General features: G+C 40.5%; 3 protein-coding genes across 4 annotated transcripts in view; 1 reads left to right on the plus strand and 2 right to left on the minus strand.

The window, feature by feature from the left end:
- Positions 1-8,029, minus strand: part of pop1 (POP1 homolog, ribonuclease P/MRP subunit) — a 12,395-nt gene extending 4,366 nt beyond the window's left edge. The window contains exons 1-14 of one of the 2 annotated variants that reach the window (XM_007550485.2): positions 7,909-8,029; positions 7,625-7,760; positions 7,221-7,346; positions 6,869-7,044; positions 6,523-6,783; positions 6,358-6,445; positions 5,543-5,721; positions 5,197-5,459; positions 5,000-5,093; positions 4,831-4,930; positions 3,760-3,879; positions 2,571-2,692; positions 1,727-1,918; positions 596-750 (exon numbers count right to left, since the gene is read on the minus strand). In XM_007550485.2, the coding sequence (XP_007550547.1) occupies positions 596-750; positions 1,727-1,918; positions 2,571-2,692; positions 3,760-3,879; positions 4,831-4,930; positions 5,000-5,093; positions 5,197-5,459; positions 5,543-5,721; positions 6,358-6,445; positions 6,523-6,783; positions 6,869-7,044; positions 7,221-7,346; positions 7,625-7,757 (2,009 nt within the window). In that variant the 5' untranslated portion in view covers positions 7,758-7,760; positions 7,909-8,029. The remainder of the gene's footprint in view (positions 1-595; positions 751-1,726; positions 1,919-2,570; positions 2,693-3,759; positions 3,880-4,830; positions 4,931-4,999; positions 5,094-5,196; positions 5,460-5,542; positions 5,722-6,357; positions 6,446-6,522; positions 6,784-6,868; positions 7,045-7,220; positions 7,347-7,624; positions 7,761-7,908) is intronic. The other variant, XM_016670650.1, reaches the window with a different exon arrangement.
- A 226-nt stretch (positions 8,030-8,255) lies between these two features.
- On the plus strand, positions 8,256-12,281 carry LOC103136992 (ribonuclease UK114). The gene is made up of 6 exons (XM_007550487.2): positions 8,256-8,389; positions 9,124-9,229; positions 9,355-9,409; positions 9,524-9,592; positions 11,064-11,119; positions 11,206-12,281. The coding sequence occupies exons 1-6, from the start codon at positions 8,325-8,327 to the stop codon at positions 11,263-11,265; spliced, it is 411 nt and encodes a 136-aa protein (XP_007550549.1). The 5' UTR covers positions 8,256-8,324; the 3' UTR covers positions 11,266-12,281.
- A 2,187-nt stretch (positions 12,282-14,468) lies between these two features.
- On the minus strand, positions 14,469-25,248 carry LOC103136993 (calphotin). The gene is made up of 4 exons (XM_007550488.2): positions 24,826-25,248; positions 19,798-20,808; positions 17,269-17,334; positions 14,469-16,257 (listed from the first exon to the last, which is right to left on the minus strand). The coding sequence occupies exons 1-3, from the start codon at positions 24,911-24,913 to the stop codon at positions 17,273-17,275; spliced, it is 1,161 nt and encodes a 386-aa protein (XP_007550550.1). The 5' UTR covers positions 24,914-25,248; the 3' UTR covers positions 14,469-16,257; positions 17,269-17,272.
- Positions 25,249-25,292: the final 44 nt, after the last annotated feature.

Consider the following 25,292-nt stretch of genomic DNA (forward strand, 5'->3'; position numbering starts at 1 on the left):
CAGCCAAGATACTGCGCAGAACCCTCAAGCTCCCAGGCCTCTGGTAGAGGACCCGAGCTCAGAGGATGAAAGAGACCACCCACAGAGGGTGAGAAGGGAATATATATATATGGAATACATTAAAAGATGCAGACAAATAATTAAATTCATTTTTTAAATACAAAATACACATTTTATTGCCTAAAATGCAGCAACAGCATAAATCTACTGCTAATATGTGAAAATCTCAGGCCTTTCTGCTCGACTTAATACAGTGTAGAGCTAATCTGTTGATTTATTTTTTCAGATTTGCACATTGATAACTGGATATCAAAAGGTGCTTGATATAACTTTGTTTTTTTTACTGAATCTGAACCAGGTGAAACTAAAACTGCCACTAGAGGAGTTGTGGGTACAACAAAGGGGTTTTTTTTCTATTAAATGCAAAATATGTATATATATTTCTTTTACAGTTTTGGCTTATGTTTCAATCAATTCATCACGATTAATCGTGATGAATTGGGGACGACTTGCAGCACAAGTTGTCCCTGGAAATGCGGTGAATTCAATCAGCGCAGATATTTTGCTTCCCTCCGGGACTCGACCTTCAGCTGACCTTCTAAATGTCTCCAGAAACTCAGCCTCCTGCTCCTCCTGAAAGCGGGATCCTGCGGGGCAGTCCGGATAGTCGTGGGGAAAGTGGGGAGCCGCTTTGTCCTGAGAGTGTTTCAGACTCATGTGCAGACCGGCGACTCGAACCCCTCTGTACACCTGGAGGGAAAGAAAAGAAAACACAGGAACTTTTAATAAATATAAGTGAAAATAATCTAAAGACGACTTGAGACGATGTCTAGCAGAGTCCAAATGTTTCTGGGAAATCATGGAGATTAACCATCGTCTGTCTGATTATCTTCTATTTCTGTCTGATTTTTCTCATCCTGCTCTTCCTCTTTTCAGAGCCAAACTCTAATAATCAGAGGATTAACACCCTGATCACGCCGTCCCTTTAGGATGGACTAACATCCATCGGATCAGTCCGACATATTTAAAATTCACCCACTCAGAAGCTCTTCCATCATACAGTGCGAGTAACAATATTTTACAGCAGCCTGTACATCATGACATGTTTAAATCCTGGGAAAGTTTTTGAACAAGTTTTCAGGTTTTATTCTTTCAGAATTTACATAATTAATACACCAAGTTCTGCTGGTGATTTCTTCTTGTTAAAGAGGAGTTTTTCCTCTCCACTGTCACTACATGTACCAGGGATTCCTTCACAGTGACTCTGCTTGGTTTGCTTCAACAGAAGATGTTTTAACCAAACCAGATCAGTTGTAAAAACCTCCAGCAGCTTATGAAGCATTATGGTCTGTCAGAAGACACTTTAGAAGAATTACGACTGTAAATATTAGCCGTGTTTATAGAGTTCCAACAAAGCTGATATAAAGACAAACAGTCTAAAAGGCAACAGTTAAAATGTTGCTGATATATTGCCGTATTCTGCTCTGCTTGGCAGATCTGATGTTCTGCCAAAAAACACAAACAAAAGAAAACAAGCTGCAGCTGTTGCTGCTCTGCTATTGTCCCAGCAATGAGATTATCACATAAAACCCTGCTCATAAAAATAAAAAATCCAATATGACAGATTGTTTCCCCCAACAAAATCCAATAAAAATGTTAGACCGTTTTATTTGCATTGGAAGAACGATTGGGTGTTTAAGAAGAATTTTGGCGCAGAGCTACCTACCAGAGGGACCCAGAAGGCCATCCCCCAGCCTTTAGGAAGCAGCAGGTCCCAGCCGGACCCCCAGGAGCCCAGCTCGTCACCCACCTGCTTACCAGGCTGGTGAACCAAGAGGACGGGGACCCGGCCCTGTTGGGGGCCAGGGCCCAGCCTGGAGCCCGGAACCAGCAGTTCAGTCCTCATCCTGTTCAGCTCCTTTAACCAGAACACAGAAAACTCTTCAGGGGAGAGAGAAGCAGCTGGCCAACAGAAATGACTCTAAAAGAAGTTGTTAGGTTTATTCCAGGCACATAGAGTTATGTTATAGCACAATTAAGTTACTACTTTACCTTTAGTTGTTATAAAAATGCTGTATACATCAAATATGATTTAAAATTAATTTGACGTTGTGATTCAACACCTTGAAATTGGGCCTCCGTTTCTTTAAAAACTCCTGCTCTTTCAGAAACTCCATCTTCGGGAAGTCATCAGAACATTTAATGTTCTTACCAGCGTTTCACTGACAAGTAGCTCCTAAGATTTTGTATTTAATTTCCCTTTGGGATTGATAAAGTATTTTTGAATCAATGAGCTCAGCTGATTTGCAATTCCACCAGGTGTTTACCAATTGCTACTGGCTCGTCTGAAGGAGCTGAAAGGGGTCTGAAAGGCAGCGCTAGAGCCACGCAGCTAAATGGTTGCTATGGGAGATTTAAAGTTTTCTCAAATATGCTTGAAAGAATCAAGGCAACACTCCAGGTATGTTTTTGATGAAGAAATAACATGATGCAAAGCTTAAAAGAAATAAATAAATTTTACATGACACTGCCCCTTTAAGGCAGGGCTGTGGTGATGTTTCTGATGGTACCTGCTCAGATATCTTGTTGTCAGTGACGTTTTCCCGGACAGACTGCTCCCACAGGAAGCTCTGGCAGCACTGCAGTGGGACTCCTTTCAACATCAACTGGTTCCTCTTCTCCTCGTCCCCTACTGAAGAAAAAAACAGACACACACAGTATGGTCTTGTGAAGGCAGCACCACCAGGATCCTGAATGCAGTGCAACAGAACCCACAGAGTCGATCACGGTAAATAGAATGAGTCACATGTTCATGGCTGCACCAATAAATCTGCCCGATTTTCTAAATTTTGGGCAATCAGCCAATACTATATACCGCCATAAAGGTCTTACTGAAAAGTTACTTCTAAGTTAGTTTTGCCTTATTTCAAGTGCACTAAGATATTTGCACTAGAAACTAAAAAAATTACTTGGTAAGATTGTGTTTTTACAGTGCCCACACATCCTTGTAGTCACAGTGCATTTTGTATGTGGAAATGTTCCTACTTTTAACTTGTGCAAATGATTATTTCATAATTTCAAAAGTTGATGTAATCGTGTTAATTTTTTTCAAACACCTTTCCATTTTGCCGTCTTTCTGTAGGAAGTCAGTAAAATGGGAGGAAAGAGAAAGCTTCCCCTTCTGAGGAAACAGAAGCTGCTCACTAAAACCCAGAATGAAATCAATTTACAACAGCTTCAATTTTTCAATCTGAAGTATTAAAGTGCCAAAGAAAATTTGGGTTTCAGTATTTTTTCACCATCAGGCCTTAACAGGTTTTAACAGATGAACATTTTTTGAGAACTGGCTTTATAAATATAAAGGTAAAATAGGAATAACAAAGATTGTCTTATTTTGAAACTGCTACATGTTTCTTGCTGTTTGTGTGAATTACGCTGATGGGTTTAAAAGCCCACTTTATCTAGTCGAGGCCACTGAGTCGCCATCAATCCGGGAGGTTCTGTTTGGAGTACAGGGTTCTGCCAGGATTCGAACCTGGAACATCTGCATGGCCAGGCAGAGGCTTCCCAGAGCACAGAACCATATGTGTACTCACTGCAGCAACCTCCAGGCAGGAGCTCAGACAGCCAGTGGGTAGTTAGAACCGGTTTGTATCCTTTCTTTTGGTTGGTTTTGTTTCAGACAATAAACCCCAGCTCACAGCATGTGGCGAATTCAGAGCAAAAAGCTTGTCGTCTTTCCAGCAGGACAGTTTTTACCTTGGTCCCGGTTCACACAAGGCGCAGCTTTAACCTTCTGTCTGGGCAGAGTGAGTCGGGGGTCGTCCACGGTCAACCCCAGCACTGTTCCCGGGGGGAGCTCTCCAGATGAATAGATACCTGAATGAGTTCATTGGACACACACACACTGAGCAACCTGGTAAAAAATCAGTCCCTCCAGGATGTTGCCATGCTTTTTTGTGATAGTTGTGGCCTAAAATTACTCATTTTGTGGCACCTTTTTCAAAAAGTTGCACATTATTAGCTTTACAAAAAAGTTGGAATTGCTACAAATTCTTCCCTTTCCTTCTCTTTTCCTCATCAAGTTATAATTCCCGCCTTACCTGAGGAAACAGTGCATCATTAAGATTTTAAATATGTGGAAGGAAACAGTGAGCACAACTTCTAAACAGAAATGAAAGAGAATTAGATTTATTCATGGAATTAACTAACTAGCAAGGGATGTAAAATAAAAAGGAACATTAGCATTCGTATTCACAAACTTACCGTAATATACTGGCATGGATCAAGTAGCCATCATTTAGCTAACATTACCTGCATGCAGCATTACTCAACTTACTTGGTTTGTAAGAAAATTGTAAAGTCTTTTGGCTCTGGCTAGTTGCTGAACCTTGACACAGCCTGCGTACACTCATGGTGCGTTTAAAGTGCATTAAAATTACATTACCACATCTTACAGTTGTAATGGCTGAAAAAGGTGTGAGGGACTTATCTTGCATCAGTTCCGTCCATCACAGTACAGATAGTATCAGGAAATTGTACAACACAGTTGGTTTTTGCAAAAAAAAAAAAAAAAAGATTTCTAATGTTCCAGAGACCCTGAGAAACAAGGAATTAAATTAAAAGAAGGATAAGGGAATTGGTCAGAAAATAATAAAATACAGAAAACATTAAGATCAGACTTCTGGAAAAGTTGCAATGACTGGTGAAAATTGGAAGTCTGTGCAAAATGTGTTAATGAACATTGAATTTGCGTCAATAGTTGCCATCACAGTAAATAAGCAAAGCGAAGAAAGAAAAAAGAAAAAAAAAAAACAGAAAAAGACAAACCTTTCAGTACGTTAAAGACATCCGTTTGTTGCTGATGGAGCTTCATGTTGCTCCGGTCTTTGCAGTGCTCAGGCCACCAGAATGGAGAAGACTTCAGTTCCTTAAACAAAAAGATACAAACTGAGTCTTTCAGTGTGAAAACAGAAACTCCACTTCAGATGCTGCTTACATCACAGACTGTAGCTGCCTCCAAAGTCTCCGCCAGCACAGAATGAGACTGTGGTCCAATCAGACGATAGCGTACGATCTCCATCGTGAGATCGCTGAAACACATTTAGAGAAAAAAGAAAAACAGAACAAAACAATCATCGACAGACTTAATAATCCTAACTTTGATTTTGCTCAGAGTCTTGGAGCTGGACTGACTTTATAACTATTCCAGTTGAGCTGGACCTCCAGGTAACCGGGGAGGTGGGCAATCTGGTTCCATCTCCCAGAATCCTCTTTGCAGGAGGTTCACCAGCATCCTTACAGCACCGCTTTCTCTTGGCTCCAGCTTTCAGCTCATTGTCAGGGTTTGGTTCTGCCTGAGGGGAAGGATCAGCCTCTGCACGCGAGACCTCCGGTTCAACAGGGGGCGCCATGGCCTCGGAACATTGGCACACGCTTTGTAATTCTGGGAGCAGATCCTGGATACGAGACACATGAACCCAACTCGCCTTTATACAGACTCATTCCTGGTTACATGACAATCACACCTTGGAAATCAGACCTGTTTCAGAGCAGGATGAGCCCAGATCCACAGCTGCCGGGGGGTTAGTCCTGGTGTTTGGGGTCTCCAGAGGAAGGTAACAGGTCCCAGTGGGTCAGAAGGGTACTGGCCCGCCCGGTACACTGTGACGCTGCCCTGTCTGGCCCCCGACAGGAACATGGCTGCAGCAAACGTTGGACCTAGAAAGGAAAACACCAGAACAGGATTTCAACACAGAAATTTAGACTAAGGGTGTTTTCACGCCTGATAGTCCAGTAGACTCCGTTTGATTGGAGATCAAAGTTACAACATTTGTTACAGTTGGAGCTGGTGTGGTTCCCTTTCTCACTGCACTGTGATAAACAAAACACTCTTAAATAAAGCTGTTCCCCCTCTCGCCTGAGGTGGCACTGTACCAAGAGCCACTGAAGAAGTCAGACCACAACTTCCTTCTTAAAGGAATGTAAACAAAAAAGTAGTGGTGTCAGATTTCAGCAGTTGTAGGATTTCTCTTTTCTTGTTGATAAAGGACCATTTACCCAGAATGCCCTCTGCTGTAGTCCACTAAATGCTTTTGAAGTGGTCTCCGGTCCGGTTGGCATTCATATTACATTCAAGCACCACCACAGTCCACTTCAGCCAAACAGAGACTCAACTGTTGAACACAGTTGAGTATTTCATCCTCATCACAGTTTGATTATGCATCTACAGTTCCACAAAACAATCTTCCTAGACAAATTAACTGACTTTGAACTAAACAGAGCTGGTGTGAATGCACCCCAAATAAGAATAGATCACTAGAAATCGCAAATCTAAAGATTGAGATTTGATCTTACCAGCCTCCTTGCACGTCAGCTGAGTCAGAGCAGCCAGCAGCTTGTCTTCCTCCCCCTTTAACTCAATGCAGCAGTAATAAGAAAGATCCTGAGGTGGCAAAACATGACAGGTTACAAGCTGAACCCACTCCAGAAACCGAAAACCATGTTGTTCTTCGTGGCTACCTGTAGGAGGCAGTGGCTGCTCATCGCTCTGTAGCATGGCCGGTAGCATTTGTATGTGGGTCTGACCCCCAAACAGTATCCCCACTTTTTCACCATGTGGAAACGCTTGGCGTGCCAGATATGCGTCTCCAGCCAAATGTTCTTCCTCTGGCGCCGGTTGAACTCCAGCAGCAGGTTCCCATGGCGACGGCGAGCTTTGCGGCTCTTGCTCTTCACCAGTTCTTTTTTCTTCTTCAAGCCAGCCTGGAGGCTCTTCTCCCTCTGAAGGGGAACATCAAATAGGAAGTCAGAGACGGGCGTTTGAACGCTCTTCACCTCCTAAAAGTACTACGGGTCTCGAGGTTACCATCCTGTTGGCCACGTTTCTCAGCCTGCGAGGGAGCCGCTTGGTGTTGTGGCTCATGGCCCTCCGCCTCATGTGCTTGGGCAGAGCCCGAAACACGTGGCTGCTGCACGTCAATTCGGTAGCCGCTTTCAGCATGGCGCTCACCTCTGCTGCTCTGGCCCTAGCAAAAGCTCCAGCTACCCAAGGAGAAAGTGGAGAAAATTGACTTCTTCACCCCCCAAGTTAAAGTACTTCTGCAAGCAGCAGTGCGATTCTTTTCTGTTGCCTGAAGCATTTAAACCCGTTGAAACAGCTCAGTAAAACAAAAAAGGGCAAGAAAGAGTTTTCATTGATTTGTAGTAAACATGTTTACCGGTGATGTGGTTGGGCATCTCTGTGTCATAACCACCGTCACCGTTGTGATGTCCACGAACCCATCCGTGCCTGACAGGTGGGGTCTGCTGCCTCTTCCAAGAAGGATGCGCATCTGATTGACCACCTAATCGGGGAAAAAAATATAACTAGTAACTTCTTCATCAGGCCCAAAACCTAATGAAGGTTGGTTCTGTTGTGGGGAACCAAATCTGGCTTGAGCCCAGGGCCTCACATTCTTGTTAGTTCGGCCCTGGTAACACTAGTACCACTGGAAATTGATAACGTCGTCCGACTCCCGGCATGCATAAATCGATAACTCGGACTTAAATTGACTCCCAAAGCTTTAACTGGCCTCTGAGAAATGAAGAGGTGTATAAAGTCATGAAAATGAGCAGCGAGTACCGGTGACACGAACGTCATCTCCTTCTCCGCCGTTCTCTGCTCTACTCTCCACATGAGAAGGAGATGGATACTGCACACTGGCAGGCTGGTTCCTCATCTTCTTCTCACGCATTTTGGCTTTAGCTGCGGACATTTTCTGTGGGAAACCAAAAGGCACCGCTCAACACCCTAACATGACAGCATTAGCTGACTAGCTCCATTACTTAAGACAAAGTTAGCATTTCTGTTAAAACTGGATTTTTTTCCTCCTCAATGAATACACAAGTTATGCATAATTATAATACCGTCACTTGAGTGCTTGTAAATGTCACTCAATTCTTGTGAGAGCTCTCCTCCTGCTGTTAGCTACCATGTGAGTTTCCCTCATGCTAGTTTGCTTCTTGTTTGCTTCCGCGTGTTTAGGGGAGGAGTCCTGGGATATGTAGTGAATTAGCGCAACAAAATAATACAGTCACACTTTTCGTACATTCACTATATAATAGCAGAAAAGTTCTGCTTAAATTGAGTAATTTAAATCAAATTTAAATTATCAATGCATGTAAACGCATTTGTGTAGACAACCACCAAACTTTATACTTTGTCACTTTATAATGCGCAGATACTGTGTTGTTTACGGTAAAGAAAGTGTGACGCTCTGGTCAGTTGCTCGCCTCTTTTAAGCTGCACGTTTCACTCTTCGGTCTTTGAAAACTTTGGGAAAATGGCTGCACTGATCAGGAGGATCATCACTACAGCTAAAGCCCCGGCTGCGATCGGCCCATACAGGTGAGAGGAGTCTGTAAACTTAACAGCTTCTACACAGAGCAATATGAGCAATACAGTAAACTAACTATTGCACTGCAATAGTACAGTGAGTTGCAGTATGAATGTAAATAGAAATGTTATTTCCCCTGTTCTTTTAAGGGGGCAGAAATACCAAAGCAGCTTTTTAGAGTAAAGTGCACATTTTTAGACTTTGCACTCATTAGCTAAAGAGCTGTTCAAAAGTTGAACTATTAACAAGTTCTGCTACCAGGTTTGTGCTTAAAATGTTTCCACTATCTATTTCTGCCTGATGAAGCTTAAAATGAATGATCTGAAACCGTGTTGCATGTTTTAAAAAAGTTATCTTTTTTTTTCTTTCTTTTTTTTTTCAAAAGCTGAAGGTTAGCTATAACATCTATGATCATGTCCAGTGCTTTGCAGAAGCATCAATACGCCTTCAGAAAGAAATGGGCTTCACCGGCTTGTATCTGAATACAAATACACACCAGATTTTAACAGTACAATTCTTTTGATTTCACAGCTGCATTCTGAAACAGGATACACTGAAATTAAACAACATAAAAAATAATTATTAAAGCTAAATTGTTGCTCATGTAGTTTTTTTTGTTTGTTTGTTTGTTTGTTTTTTTTACCCCAAGAAACTGATTCGGGAGAAAGATTACAGCAGGACAGACTTACCCACATCCTTTAAAGCATTCCAGGTGACTCTTATTTGTCATCTGTGTGTGTTCCAGCCAAGCAGTGGTGGTTGATCGGACCATGTTCGTATCGGGGCAGCTGGGGATGGATCCTGCCAGTGGACAGCTGGTGGCCGGTGGAGTTCAGGCCCAGACCAGACAGGTGCCTTCCACTTCTCATTCATCCATTCAATACATTGAATCATCCATAAAACTATTAAGAGTTGAATCAATATGTGAAGTGCTGGGTGCTCTGTGCTGGACTTTGTGCTGTGAATTTTGTTTCAGGCTCTTGTGAACATGGGCGAAATTCTTAAAGCTGCTGGCTGCGGCTATGAGAACGGTAAGAGAAACTTTATTAGAGTAGTTAAATTTGTTTTATCTTCGTTTGAGACCAGATTATAAATTTCACTTCTATTTCTTTTGTCTTTTTGTTTTTTTTTGTTTTTTTTTGCAGTTGTCAAAACCACCGTACTGTTAGCCGACATGAACGACTTTGTAAATGTTAATGATGTTTACAAGCAGTGTAAGTATATTATCTTTAACAAACAGTAGAGTCTAGGCTTGCTCCTACTAAAGATTAGACCTGTAAAACTAAGCATAGCTCTCGATTCCAGTATATAAAAAATTACCACTAGGTGTCAGTATATCCCAAAAAATGCATCGCTCAGGCGGATTTATTGTTTTCTAGCTTAGTTTTTATCCTTTGGTTTAATCAAATCCTTGAAAACAAGAGAATAAATTTGCCAAAAAGTACTCTAAATTAAGCAGGTAATATGTGTGAGAGCAGTACTGTAAAGCAGTGTAGCCTTAAGAGAAGACGAGCACAGAGGCTGTTGAAGTGTACCGAGCCACTTAGCTGAGTGAAATCTGAGCTGCTCCTGTAGGTGGATTAAACTTCATCTAAATACCGGCCAACGTTTTACCTGGCTCTGCCTAAAGATGACAGTAAAGTCTCCCCTTCAGATCTCATTGTCATGTAAAGAGGAAAATCACACATTGCAAAAGTATTTGTACCATTTGAACATTTCCACACATTGACACATTACAACCACAAACTTCTTTGTCTTTTATTGGTATTGTTTGCTTTCAAATTCACAGAAATCAGGTGAAAGAAAATATCTGGTTATATAAAAAGGCAAAAATTAAGTTGTTTTTTTTTTATCTGCCTGCAACAAGTAAAATTAACATTGAACATCACACTGAACACGACACAGTAACGACATCATCATGCTGTGGAGATGCTAATTGGGGTTCAAAGAGTTTCACCTTTCAGCAGAATGACAATGCAGCCAGAGCTACGATGGAATGGCTTAGATCAAAGCATAAGTATGTTCTAGTCAAAGTCCATACCTAAATCCACTGAAGAGAATGTAACAAGACTTGAAATCTTACATAGAAGTTCTACAGAAGATTGATTCTGTGCTATTTTGTAATATTTATTCGTAGAGTTGTGGAATACAACTCTACTTTCCTTCCACCTCACGTCTAATTATTGATGGTCTGTAATATAAAATGTTAATAAAATACATTGATGTTTGTGGCTGTTTTGTGTCAAAATGTTAAGTTCAAGTGGTTTAAATACTTTTGAAAGGCACAGTATCAGCATAAAAATCAAAGTACTGGTTCTTGGGGAAAATCCTTCAAAATACAAATCCTTGTGTAAATACTGAAAAGCATTTTTAAGAAAAGAATAAGTATAAGTATATTTGGCTCCCTCTTTAAATAAATCTTCCTGCTCTTTGTGTGTTTGATTTAAAAGACCGACAATACACTGTGGTGTGCTTAAGACACACTTTTTTTTTAATTGGTCTGCGATAGAAAATTAGTCATATTTTTATGAAAACCAGATAGAAATCACAGTTGCTAGGGTTTTATGGTGTTTTTTTTTTGTTTTTTTTTCTTTGGTGACACAAGCATAAAATTTTCATCAAAGTAAACAATCGAACCTGTTATGACTACGTCTATGTGAGCCCTAACTGAGTTTCCCTCTGTAGTTTTCAGTACCAACTTCCCAGCCCGAGCCGCCTATCAGGTAGCTGCACTTCCCAGAGTGAGTACTCACCACAGACTATCGCTGATTTGTGCTAATTTCAAACTAAGATCTGTCTGAAAGCCAATTGCGCTGCGTGTCTGCAGGGTGGACTGGTGGAGATTGAAGCAGTTGCTGTTTTGGGCCCTCTGAATGATACTTCTTAAAAAACGCATCAATGAAACAATAAAAACAACACAGTAGCAGTTTGTGATGTTTTGGAACCCAGGAAAGAGCTGATCAAATAAACCCTTTGTTCAGAACCTTCAACATTTATTGGTTCCTCCTGGTAATGATGTATAAAAGGCCTTGAAATGAATGAATATTTTATTTCATTTAACATCAGTAGAAACTTGCCACTAATGACATCTGGAGATGTCACATTGTCTCCAGACACTGTGACTTAACATCCTCCTCAATGTTCCTGGTGGCAACATAAACTGAGGCCCTTTCATGGTCTTGTTTGTTTGTCCCAGTGTTAATCTATTGTATGTTTGTAGGTATGGAGGCAGGTAGCTAGGTAACTGGGTATCTTGCTATCTAGCTATCTTTTGTTATCTTCCCCGTTTTGAAGAGAGGCAAAGAGAATTAGGTCTCTGAGTCACTTAATACCATGTTCAACTTAAAACAGTAAGGTGGGACTTAAAAAAATTCACTTACATTTATTCCTAAGGATTTATTTTAATTTTTATTTTTTTGGTGGGGATAAGGGAGAATTTTTGTGTTAATACAATTAAAACAATGGACTTCCATACTAAAAGTTAGGTTATCCTTAAATTGTGACTAATATTTCAGGCGTTTTACACCAGAGGTTCCAGTGGATGTGCAGGGTGTTGTGTGTTAGTCTAGTAAAAGGCCAGTAAGTGATTTGTTTCTGTTTTCATGATGTCACTGCCTTACAGTCTAGCATCACCCAAGCTTGAAGCACTTTCACCTCATTAACATTGATGAGACGTCGTGTTTAGAGACAACACTGGATCTTCAGTTCCTATGGATCATCTTTCACTTACAATAGTTGTTAAGCATCTAATCTTGTCTGTGTGGCTTGAATTTCACCACCGCCCTCTGTTGTCATCAGTTTTACCCATGACATAATGTATATCTTCATTCATTATTGATGTTCACATATAAGTCAGAAATAAACGCTCCTTGACTCTTCCATGTCAGGAACTGTTTTTAAAATATATTTACAATTACACGTGTTTGTGTATGTTGTGTTCTTATTCTCCACCAGCAGATGTGTGTCAATGGCCTCAGCTGACAATCCAGGTGTGTGGCTCATAATAAGACAGCAGGACCACAAAAAGTTTATTTTCTTCTTATTATTAGATTTAAACATATCCTGTCCAGCAGTGTGGCATTCGGAGTTGTTGTCTGAGGGCCAAGGAGACGTCCAACAACTTTAATTTCACAAGCAGAGCATTATGTCTTTCGATAAATGTAATGGATACAGAGATGGAAGAGAAAAGGGGAAAAGAAAGGAGAAAAATGTTTAAAGGAAAAATAGAAAGAGGAATGGATTGCATACAACACCATAGAAATCTACTTCTACTCCTGCAGAAAGAGAGCAAAAAAGAGAACCAAGAAACCATAGCAACAAACAATATATGAATATATAAAAACATCACCAAAAAAGTTTATTTTCCTGTGTTTACACTACTACATGCTACCTTTGTCTGTGGATCTTGGACATCTTCATAATTTATTAATCAAAATCTGAGTCAAATATAAAAGTGATAAGTCACCAAGTATGATTCCATTACTTTATCAAATTTTAAAAGTTTTGTCTTTCTGGTTGTTTAGTCTACACGGAGTATTAGTTGTCTATAAATTTTAAAGCAACACGTTTTAAGAACAAAGTTCTAGCTATCATGTTAAACTTCCCAAGAACAAAGAAATCACATGAAGTCTGTCCCACACCAGCACAGCCACCTCATATTTCACCAAAGAAGATCTGCCCAGAGAACGCGTCAGGAACAAGCTGCAAACTGAGGCTGTGAGAACAGATTGACGTCATCTTGTTCTTACAGCAGTGGGAGAGAGAACAGATTTCTTTGTTCTTGCAGAGTATGTATTGGATGTAGGTCAGAACTTCCATTTTGGTCACATCTAAAGGTGAACAACTTCTTCCTTCTTCAGAGTTACCTGAGGCTTCCCACTGTCTCTCTGGTTAATGCTCTCCATGCTTGCTGTGTCAGTTCAGGTAGATGGACACGACTTGGTAGGTTTGGAGCTGTGCAATGTTCTTTCTGTTTTTGAATGTTGGGTAAATGGCACGCTACAAGAAAGCTTCAGATATTGTTTTATAACATGTCTGCTTTGACCTACATGATGCTGTTTGTTTACCCATGTTCTCTAACAAACCCCTCTGGCCTTCACAAAGAGCTGCATTCATAATGAGGCTGAACTACATTTTCCTAACTACAACTACTTTAACTTTTTTTTTTTTTTTACCACTTATAACAATGGAGTATTAAACTAATACTAATAACATAAAAAAATTACGAGAATAAAGTCAAAATAATATGAGAAACAAGTCATAATATTACAAGAATAAAGTTGCATTATTGTGAGAATAAAGTCATAATATTTCAACTTCTATTCTGGTAATAATCTGACTGTATTTTGGTAATAATTTGACTTTATTCTCAAAATATTCTGACTTTATTCTCATACTATTTCAGCTTTAATCTGATAATATTCTGACTTTATTTTCATATTATTTCCACTTTATTTTGGAAATACAACTGTAATACTATGACTTTATTGCATTAGTGCTTCTTTATTCTCATGTGTTTTTCTTTTAATATTGTGACTTTATTCTGCTAATATAACTTTATTTTCGCAATTTTTTTTGTTTCATTGTTTCTTAGTAAGGCCCTAATACTCTGTTGTATTTCACTTTTACATTTACTTTTGCTTTACTATTTCTTTTGCTATTTTTTTACTATTTTGCCGCTACCTTTTACTAAAATAAATTTTAATGCACTGTAAAAAAAAAGTCTCTAATTTACAGTGAAATACTACAGTTGCCAGTATTTTACTGTAAATAAGAGATTTTCTTACAGTGTAGTATTCAGTGACTTCTGAAGGTTGCAACTGAATATGCCACACAATTTTTTTGCTTTGTTTCGCTTTTTCAAGTCTTGGAAACTATGTAGCGTTTTCCTTCTGCTTCACTATCCTGGCCTTCCAGGTATTTATCTGCTACAAAGAATCACCATAAATATACATTTTAATATTACAAAGTTTTAAAAAGTTCTGCAATGCACTGTAACATTGCATCTGCTTCTCATGGTAGTGCAGAGTTACACCTGTGGTATCTGCTGTTGAAAACATAGATTAAACTCCAGCAATAAAAAGCACGCTCTTTAGTAAGAGAAACTTTATTCTGTACACTAACCAGTTAACAGAATCCTAGACAAAAGAAAAAAAAAACAGTAAGCAGCTGATTCCAGGGAAAGAAATTAAACAACCAAACAGCAACAGCTAACAGCCACACTGGAGCTGAACAAGGCGGCTTGAGAATAAAACATGTCAGCAGTCAGTCATCTTCATCCTCAACCTGCAGATGAAGAAAGTTCTCTGCTACAATGTTTCCATCTGAGCTGTGCACAGTGTTATTTAAAACATGCCGTTACTATTAATACAACTTGCTATGTGTAAACATGCTTCATGATTTATTTCTGCCAAAATCTCAAAGTTTGGCGTGGAAAAACAGAATCTCCAAGGATTTGTTTTGTTAGTGTTGAGGCGAAGCATGGGCAGGTTAGTGGAACCAACATTATACCGACCGAGATTTTCTCTGTTGAAGAGAAACATAGCATGGCCCCTCTCTTGTCTTTTTTCCTGTTCACTGCAGGTCAGCTGGCTCCAAGAATTTCCAGACACTCTTGCCTTTTCTTGTAAGAGACACAAATTTGAATGCTTAGAAGTTCTGATCCTAAAAGACCTAAAGGAACTCAATCCTATCAAGATGTTTTGATAGGATTGAGCGGTAGGTGTGTTAATCAGCCAAACCAGAATAATTAACCAGATAACATCAGATTGCGCTAATCTACAAAGAGCAAAAGATAGAACATAATGTGAAAATTGTTAATGTAGCCACAGGAATAACCTTTTAGTATTTCTGTTAAAAATCCAAGCAATTAGATCACATACATTTTTGCTTAGCATCTTGTGCTAGTAGCATGACACCAGTTACTTTTCCATTAACCTTAAAATTGGGCAATAAATTAATTTGCTTAATGGGAAAACCAATTTTGAAAAAAAAACTCGATAAGTTTTTCCTCTAGAATGAGGCGCTTTATCAAAAGTAGTGTATTTTGCAAAACTGCAAAGGAAGTACTTTTTGTCGTATCACACAAATGAGCAACAACCAGATGTTGCTACTGGCAGAAAAGACAAAGAAGACGACAGGAAGTGGTCGGATGATGGTGGCGCGGCATGATTTTTTATTAACATTACTGCGTGAACAACCTTACTGACATTTGATTTTAATTGTGTTTCTTATTTAATGGAACCACTGCGATTGCAAAATAGTGTTGTTGATTTTTTTTTTTACATATCTACAAACATTTGCGCACATTTCTAATGAAAACGCAGCTGCTGTCAAAGCACCAACCCATACCTAGTTGCAGACCCTGCTTGGTGAGACAGTTCTGTTCCTCCGCCTCTTTGAGCTTTGTGCATTTGTTTTTTTATTCACAGTGAAATTTGGCTTGTTTCCCTCAGAAAGCTGTAACAAAGGATGTGCTGCCAGCATCCTTCATGCTTTTTAAATACTTCCAGCCCACAGTTGCCTTCCTCATTACCAAGAAATCCTGTGTATTGCACCCTGACACACCTCGCCACCTAAGTGTTTTTGTTGCATATTTTAGTGTCTGAGAAAATGTGTGGCTCCAGGCACTTTGTGGTCCCAGTAGAAAAACTCATCCTCTTCCCTGCGGCAAATGTTTAAATACAAACACGGAGGAAATCCTCATTTATCCTGAATGAAAACTTATTAAGGCAGATTCAATAATCATAAATGTATTGTGCAGTTAGATGTCGATGAGACAAAAATAGAAGTTAGACTTTTTTTGGTTTTTCTTCACTGTTTTTTCCTCCTCTGGTCTTCATGTGTCTCTTTGTGGCTTCGTTACTCTGTGAATCTCTATCTGTGGAATAAACAGAACCGAAGTAAAATAGTACAGCATAAAGAGTTAATTTACACCAGAGGTTCCCAAACTGTGGGGCGCGCCCCCTTGGGGGGGCACCGTGCCATTGCAGGGGGGCTCGGGAAGCCGTCTGGGTGAAAAAAAAAACATGAACGCTGTATGCATGCGCTGGGTTTTTACCTTAGAATGACCAATTCTGTTATTCCTCTGTCAATTTGATACAGTAGGGGCTTCCGCACTTCCCATATCTGTGTCCTCTGTCACTTTTATCAGCAGTTAAAACTGTTTAATCCGTTGTTAACGTGTCATAAACTGTTTTTCCGAGCCGCCTTTAAACGCAACATAAGCGCTACGACGCTCGCGCTGGGTTTAGACCTGTGCAGCAGTGAAGGAGACCTGCTGCTGCTGCTGTACAGAGCTACACAGGTGTGTTAGGATCACGGCAGCAAACCAGCAAAACACAAAGAACTTTTCACAGTTTTTTCCCTCCAAACTAACCGACTGTTGAGTAAAGCTGTTGGATGCAGGTAAAGTTAGCTAAAAGATGCTAATATCAATACAGCACCTTAAGTTTGTTAACAAATAGCTTGTAGGCTACTGGTGTTGTTGTCTATGTTCAGCTACGATTCATTTTGCCCCCCAAAAAGTTAGCCATATGTTTGCTAGTTGTTGCTGGCAGAACAGGGATTCTCCAAGAATCCACCTCCCACCCCCTTCGCTCACACACATCGTTCAACCTGACAGCTACTGGGGGGCCCAGAAATAGTTTGGAAACCAGTGGGAGGGGGCCCAGGAGAAAAAGTTTGGGAACCACTGATTTACACCAATATACTTCATATTTACTCTCAATTCAAGCAATAAGTTTACATGCAACAAAATGTTTTTTATGCTTTCAGGGACAGAATAAGGAACAACATGCACCATGAGATTATAGTACAGTACTCTACAGTACTCTCTCATATATATATATATATATATACATATATATATAAAATATGCCTTGGTTCTTACCATCTTAATCCAGCTTTTTGGCTATTTCATCTTCTTTATCCTTGGAGGCCTCATGTACAGATGACACTGCGTGCACGCACACAAAGAGACACAAACAGGAATGTCATTATCATACCAATGGCTCAGAGCTTGTTTGACATGATTTTACCTTCACCATGTCACACACAGCCACCGCGGGTGAACTGACGAGCTAAGAGTTATTCATATCTACATCTCCTTAACTGCACCACTGCTGATTTATTCCAACACACATACTCACACGCACACAGAGCACACAGATAAAGTCTTGTAAAAGTTATGTAATACATGCTTTCTTCCATTCCACCTGAGTTTTTCACAATGTTGCAGATTGGTTACCTCCTAAAAGTACAAACTGTTTGGAGCGTAAAGAGTGAGACAAGAAGTATAAGGTTTAAATCATACTGTATTTACCCACACACACAAAAAGATACTATGATTTTTCTCCCACTGTGTGACATCAAGTCAGCTAACACATGTCCTGTTTTTAGTTTTAGGTCCAAGCTGTCTGAATAATGAGACATTTCTTTTTAAATATTGTTTCATTTTGCTTTAAACTAAGAAGTATATTCACGTAGTATTTAGTGGAGTTGCTACCTTTCAACTACAGAACACTCCTCCCACCAAACTCTCCACTGAGCTCCTTCAGACTAGCCAGCAGCAATTAGCAAACACCTAGTGGAGTTAAACATTTACTGAGCTCATTACATGAGCTGCTTCTCATTGCAGTGCTACTAAAAACAATGCTAAATGCTTGTTGTAATGACTTCCTGAAGGCAGAGTCTCAGAAACAGCAGGAGCTTCTTAAAGAGAGTCAAATTGTGAAGTCAAATTTCTTTTAAGATGTGTTTGATTTTTATAACAATTGAAGGTAACATGGGTGCTATAAAATAGCACTCTGTCTTGAAAATACATAATACTGCCCCTCTGAGAAATATATATATTTTTAAATGGCTCATTGTTCTGGCTTTTAACAAATAGAAAAAAAAAATGTTAACATGAAATGACCTGAAACAATGTAAACTAAACCAAAGTATCTGGTCCAATCATTTGGGAAAAACAAACAAACAAACAAACAAAAACAAACAAAAACAACCTTTAAATCAGTTCTTATCTTAATGGAGTTTTCCACTAAACCTCACCAAAGGTCGCAGACAATTCTGTGTTTAATTAGAAGCGGCGGGCCATGATAAGTCTGCTGGCAGCTCACAATGGGACACAATGAGAGAGGACTGTCTGACTGGAGCTGTTGTGCTGACAACATGCTCATAATACAACATCAACATGCAGAAGAGAAGCATTCATGTCACTGCTCATGTCACTTGTTCGGCATTAAGGTCCAACAATATCCCATTCAGCCCTCTCAACACATGCAGCTGAATCGCTCACTAACATCTCAGGGTTGCCAGCTGCATGTGAAGGATTCATGTAAAGCTACTCCAGCGCCGGCTTCCCCTTCATCCCTGAAATGATTGAAGCGATTGGCCATATGAAGGAACATCCAGTGCTTCTCTGCATGTCAACAAGATTTCATCCACTCCACTGAGTCAACCTCTCCTCACCTGCTGCTCCGCCTCCAAACTGTTTCTGCGTGTTTGCACACGCATTGAGCCAAACACACACTCGCATTGATTTCTGTCACATTCCATTCCAGTCGTAGTCTTGCTACAAATGACCTCCGCCTGAAAACTGTCTTCTGAATCAGCATGACTCCCTGAAGAGTCTGTCAGCATGACAGTTTTGTCGACATGGTGTATGTGTGTGTGCGTGCGTGTGTGTCATTTCATTAATCATGGAGCAAAATAAAACTGCCAGACTCTGGAGAACAGAGGCATCCATCATGAACTTAAAGGGGGCAGTAATATGTGTTTTACAGGCACACAGTGCCACTTTATATCACAATAAAGTTACATTCAGTTGTTATAAAATGCTGTCTATCAAATATTATCAAATATGACTTGAAAGAAATTTTACTTAGTAATTTAATGCCTTGAAATTGAGACTCCGTCTCTTTAATAACTCAATTTTCAGGAAGTCATCGCTACATGGCTTCTCTGGACTTAGGCTTATTTTATTGTCATTACACAAAGAAACATAAGTGTCTATTATCCCTTTAACAATGTTTTTACCAGTGTTGCATTGAGAAGTAGCTCATATGATGAGTTCAGCTGATGTGTTCTACCAGTTCTAACAGGTGTTTGCTAGTTGTTGCTGGCTAGTCTGAAGGAACTCCAAGGAAGAATTTCTTCCTCGAAGGTGTTGCTGATGTTGCCAATGGCAACACAAAGAAGACAACATGAAATAGTTAGAGGATGAAGGCTCGGCATGTGTTTGAATGACTTACTGCCTGAACTAACTTATTCATGTGTGATTTTAACTCTGTTTCTTGTTTAATGGAAACACTGCAATTGCAAAAACTGTATTTTTCCAACATTAGCAGAATATTGACAATTTTGTGCACATTTGTAATAGAAACACAGCTTGTGTTGCTAAGGTGTTGGTATGTCATACCCTCTGGTGACGATTCAGGAATCGGCTCAGTTGCAGGTTCTGGATCTGCGGGGGCTTCAGTTTGCGTCGCGCCAGGATTCCCCTCAGAAACTTCTGCTGTGACTCCATTCTCTGTACTGGACTCTGGATTCACCGTGACCGGTGGAACTTCAGAACCCTTGGCCGGCTCTGGGACCGAAACCCCTACAGGACCATATGCCTCCTCTGGTGAGGCAGTAACACCAGAGGAGACTGTGGAAACCTCCGTCTCCTCATCGGCGGCAGAGTGAGGCTCAGCTTGAGCGGGAGCTGCAGCAGCAGTTACTGGAGGCATCTCTGGAATACTCGCTGCAGCGATAGTTGTGTCTATTACAGCATCTGCAGGCCCTGAGGATTCGGTTGGGGCTCCATCTTCGTTGGCTACTGAATCTGTGGTTGCTGTTGAATCTTCGGCTGCTGCTGGAGTCTCTGAGTCAGTTTCTGGTGAGGTATTGCCGAGTGGGGCTTCCTCCTGGACATGGTTAGCATCTTCAGTTGCTGCTTTGGAGGCTTGTTCAGCTACTCCCTCTTCCACAACTCCGGCGGTCGCTGCTGGCTCCTCTACAACCGACACTGGAACTTCTTCCTTAACAAGAACAGGGATCTCTGTCTGCACAGCTTCAACAGGTTGAGCTTCAGGGGTCTCGTCCAGGGCCTCAACTGCTTTGACTTCAGAAGAGGCTTCTGCCGGTACAGTTTCTACAGGAAGTGTTTCCTCCATGGGCAACAATACTTCAGTTACTGTGGCAGCAGCTTCCTCATCTACTGTAGGATGTGGTGCCAGCTCCCCACCAGCTGCGAGTGGTTCAGGAACTACTAGGAGATCTTCCCCAGACACGAGATCCTCCTGGGCCTCTACGGCCTCCAGCACGGCCTCCGTATCATCTTCAGGTCCCACTTTGGCATCGTCTGGTGAGGCGGTCTCCACAGGCAGCTGCATCTGGTCCTCAATGGTCCGTACATCTTCTTCTGCGATGATGCCGTTTCTGACTGCTGTGAAGAAAAAAAAATATGGAAAATAAAAGATTAGCAATTTGCAATTAGACCACCAGTTGTCAGTGACATATTTGTCTGTAACTCTGACATAGCAATGACAAAAGTCAGGGAATAAAAGAATGAACCATATTCTTCTCCTCATAAGATTTACTGCCTGTGATTTAACGGCAGAACCTTTGACAAACTTCTGTTGTCTGTGATATAAAATTCTCAGATCAATTCTCAGACTTTGCATCAGCCACATTTCTGTCAGGCCAGGCGCTCGTTTGCAAAAGCATAAGTTCTAGTGAACTGAATTCACATTCTGGACAAATGTTGACACTAAGTCTAAAACAGAGACAATGATCTCAGTGGTGAAAATCCCAGGTTGACAGGCTGTCCTGTCAACCTTTTTTATATATGTAAAATAATATTTGTGAAAAAATATCTTAACTTCAATATTTTGTCTGGTGTGCTTCTAGTGTCTTTCGTTATATAACGTGGGATTTGAAAGAATTAGACATTTTTGAGGGAAATTATATAAAGCTTCAGTCAACACAGGATGCAGGAGACAGGAGAAACAATAAAGGACACAAACTGCATCCTTTCATTTCCTTGCTTGAAAATAGGATTTACTGAAGCCCTGAGGACGAGCATTCTGAGGAAATGATCCTCTCCGCTTTCTACGGTCAGTTAGGTCTGCGCACACACAAACATAGTGCACTTGTGTATGGAAGTAATGAAGTCATATTTTAGAAAAATCCTCAGTTATGTCAATAGTCCGAATCCCAACGTAGCGATGGAAGCTTTTGATTGGTCGCAGACGAGCTGGACGGGAGCGGCTCGGTTAGCGGTACGGGTGGATGGCTCTGATGCTTCAGCTTTCTGATTTTATTTGTCTGTCGGAAGCAGTGAGCAGAGATCAGAGTGATGGGTGGAAGGGAATGTGTGGGCTTGGCAGACTGTGTGAAAATGAGCCAGTGGGAAAATTACAGCAATTAAGTAACACAAATCCCTTTGCTCTTCCTTTTCACAATTAATCTTTACATGCACTCTACGATCATTAGCTGCGTTTCCATTATGAGTGTTTGTATTCTGCTTAAGTTGAAAAAACAACGCAGTGTTTCCATTACATGAGAAACGCTATTAAAATCACACGTGAATAAGCTTACGGGGATCCGTCATGCTCCGATTACTTCCTGTCGTCTTCTTCGTAGTTTGCGCCAGGGGTAACATCTGGTTGATCACGTGACTAGTGTGATGCAAAAACAGTGTTTCCATTCCAGTTTTGCAAAATAAACCAGACATGGCCAAAACAAACAAACAAACAAAAATCACCTCATCATAGCAATACAAATTTTTAGCAAAAATCAAAGTTTTTTTTATGTTGTCATTGCCATGTTCCCAGTAAGCAAATTCATTTTCGAAATTTGCACAATTATATGGTCAACAGAAACACAGATACTTATGACTTTCATCAAACGTTTAGATCATTTCCAAAGATATGATTAAAAATTTACTTCTTTTTTTTTTCTCCCACTATGACAGGACTGATAAGTTGGAGTTTGAGCAGTGGTGCAGTGGACACTTATCGTTTATCATTTGTTAATTATTATTAAAAAAAAATTAAAAAGTCTTATAATTTTGATTTTGTCATGATAAATTTCAGTTGATGTCAAATAAAACTGACAGTATGATCAGAAATGTTATTTTTTCTATTTTCTCCTCTTTTTGTTCCAAAAGAGCAGCAATAAATATGTCAATTCAAAAACAGGATTGAATGCAGTAACTTTGTGCGGTTTAGTGACAGAAATCACTCTTTAAGTGGCATCGTGTAGCTTATTTCAGATCAAAATGCTTTTCAAGAACAATATTTGTGTTTGTGGCGTTATGAATGCTGTGCCATGCAGCTGGTGTCCTGCTAAACTACCTAAAAATAAGTAATGAATAACTTTTTTCATCATAATTTTGATCATTATCACAATAGTACTTCAAAATATCGCAATAAAATTGTAAATCCGTACTGCTTTGTCAATATTCAGTTTTGAAAAGTGGGAAAGCGACTGTTTGAGTTGAGGTCGACGCCTCCATGCCAGGCATCGGTGAATCATGTGTCAACAGGATTTAGCAGCCAAAGATGACACGGATCTCAGTCAAAACAGTGCCACGGCTGGTCTGCAGTGGAGGGAAGGGAGGGGAGGAGGGAACGGGACACAAAGCAGGGGCCTGGACTAGGGATGGGACCGGCACAGGCCAGGATGTCATCCAGCTGGTGTGTCAGACAGGCGGCACGCTGTAGGAATAAAAACCTCCCCTCATTCGGCTGCATTTAACATAGCCTGGCCAGGCTGAGCGGACAATTACTGATGGTCTCGGAGGTGATGACGCAAGAGTCTGGAAGGGAACCCAAGTTTCTCTCTCTGTAGGTGGAAAAAGCTGTCCGGCAGGAACAACAACGCAGTAACAAGCATCCCACATTCAGTCAGGGAAGCAGAACATGAACACAGAGACGATGATTCTGTTTCAGGTTCAAATACAGTTTTTCCTTTCCCCAGATATCTGAATTAACTTATGTTCCACGGGAGCTAGAGCACATTCTGTTGCTCATGTGCAAACCAGGATGGGGGACACAGAGTGCATGGAGCGGTGCCTGGCATGGCACGTCCATGTGGCACTGAGCCGTCTGGAACAATGAGGAGACAGTCATAGATTATGTCAGACCTTCTGCTGGGCTTCTGCTCAGGCCTGCACACAGAGCTCACACATGTAGAGAGATACAGACGGAACACAGAGTGTTATGTGTGGCAAAAAAAAAAAAAAACTTTCAACACATCATCATCAAGGTGAAACATGTTGGTGGCAGCATCATGCTGTGGGAACGCCTGAGTAGGAACAGAAAATCTGGTCAGTTGTTGACTTGAAAAATGATTTGAGATTAGGGTAAAGATTCACATTCTATCATAACAAAAACTCTAGAAATATGACTAGAGCTACAATGTAAAAGTTTATATCAAATCATATTCAAGTGTTTGAGTGGTCCAGTCAAAGTACAGACTCAAGCGCAATTAAGAATCTGTGGTAAAACTAGAATGTTGCTGTTCAGAGAATCTCACCATCAAATCTGACTGAGGTTTATCTGATTGGTAAAGCAGGATGCGTTAAAATGTCCCTCTTCAGATGCCATAGAGTCAAACCCACGGAAGACTTTGATGGATTTTTAACAAAAGTATATACTAACGCACACCACACTTTCAGATTATTGTTCTTTAAAAATAAATAAAACAATCATGCATTACTTTTCTTCTAACTCTCGGTTATGTTCTATCCAAAGACCCCAAATGAAGCATCTGTTTTTCTGGTTGCAGTGGACAAAATGTAAGAAAGTTCATGGTCTATAAATATCTTTTTTTTCTTTTCTTTTTTTTTATATTGTACAGTAAATATGTTCTTTTGAAAGTTTTGCAATCCAGAACAATCCGACGTCCGTGAATCACTACAGAAAATTGGTAACAAACAGGTTAGATTGCAAATGTTGCCACAGGCTGCAGATAGATCTCTAAACAATCCCAGCTGCTCTCATGCAGTTATTATCCTACATAAAATGCTCGGTTTGCTTTATGGGAAGAGACTGAGAGAAGTCGACATGTTCATAGAGTTTAAAAAAAAAAAAAAGGAAGAAACCTCCTCTCAGGTCTCATTTCATCAATAAATCATTGAATGTTTTTAGCAGTCCTCTTCTTAGCAGTGGCCAAGCAGGACAGGGGAGGATTAGGACAAACAAACAGTAATGACTTGTAGGATTCAAAGAGAACAACAGAAATATTTCAGCACCTGAAGTATTTGATCTGTGCAAGAAAAGTGAAAGCACAGAGTGTACCAGCCAGCTGCAAACAGCCTCCAGCAAAATGTGACTGAGTGGCAGAAGGAGAGTTAGATAAGCAGCTGGACAGAACATATGCTGCTCTCTACACTTCAAAACACACAAATGAAGGGCAAATTGCACTTTTAATATTCACTCGGACGGTCATCACTCACCCACTGTGTCCCCGTTGCTCTCCTCAGGCTTTGTGCCTGGTCTCTTCTCCTGCTCCACTGTCTGTGCACTGGATGATGAGCAACCCATGCTTGGAAGTAAAATATGACAAATCTAGAAAGCTGGAGGCTGCTTCAGGAACAAGCGACCACAAGTTTCAGTGCTTCCTGCTTTCTTTCTCTTTTTTTTTTCTTTTAAAGGTTGATGCTGTCTTTCTGTGCGAACAGGAGCATCTAAACTCTCCACAAGTCCTCAAAGCAGATGGGAACCATTATCTGCTCTATGCTGTGGGATCACTCATGCTCCGCTGTACTTTTATAATCTGCTCCCTGCATGCAGCAAAGCAGTTCAGGCAGCAACGCTGAGTGTTCCCCTAACTACCTCCAGTTCTAATGTAGAACTATCCATGAAGCAGCAGCAGGAGGAGGAGGAGGAGCAGGAGGAGGAGGAGGAGGCAAACACTTCTGAG

This window comes from Poecilia formosa, unplaced genomic scaffold (genome assembly GCF_000485575.1).
Source record: "Poecilia formosa unplaced genomic scaffold, Poecilia_formosa-5.1.2 Scaffold36, whole genome shotgun sequence".
Taxonomy (NCBI): Eukaryota; Metazoa; Chordata; class Actinopteri; order Cyprinodontiformes; family Poeciliidae; genus Poecilia; species Poecilia formosa.

Bases quoted from the DNA above. Each gene is read 5' to 3' on its own strand.
- LOC103136992 (XM_007550487.2), top strand. From the start codon at position 8,325: ATGGCTGCACTGATCAGGAGGATCATCACTACAGCTAAAGCCCCGGCT. The intron at 9,230-9,354 runs GTGCCTTCCACT...ATTTTGTTTCAG, and splicing joins TTCAGGCCCAGACCAGACAG to GCTCTTGTGAACATGGGCGA. The intron at 9,593-11,063 runs GTAAGTATATTA...TTCCCTCTGTAG, and splicing joins TAATGATGTTTACAAGCAGT to TTTTCAGTACCAACTTCCCA.
- LOC103136993 (XM_007550488.2), bottom strand. From the start codon at position 24,913: ATGGGTTGCTCATCATCCAGTGCACAGACAGTGGAGCAGGAGAAGAGA. The intron at 20,809-24,825 runs GTGAGTGATGAC...TTTTCTTCACAG, and splicing joins GAGCAACGGGGACACAGTGG to CAGTCAGAAACGGCATCATC. The intron at 17,335-19,797 runs GTATGACATACC...GCGTGCACGCAG, and splicing joins TCCTGAATCGTCACCAGAGG to TGTCATCTGTACATGAGGCC.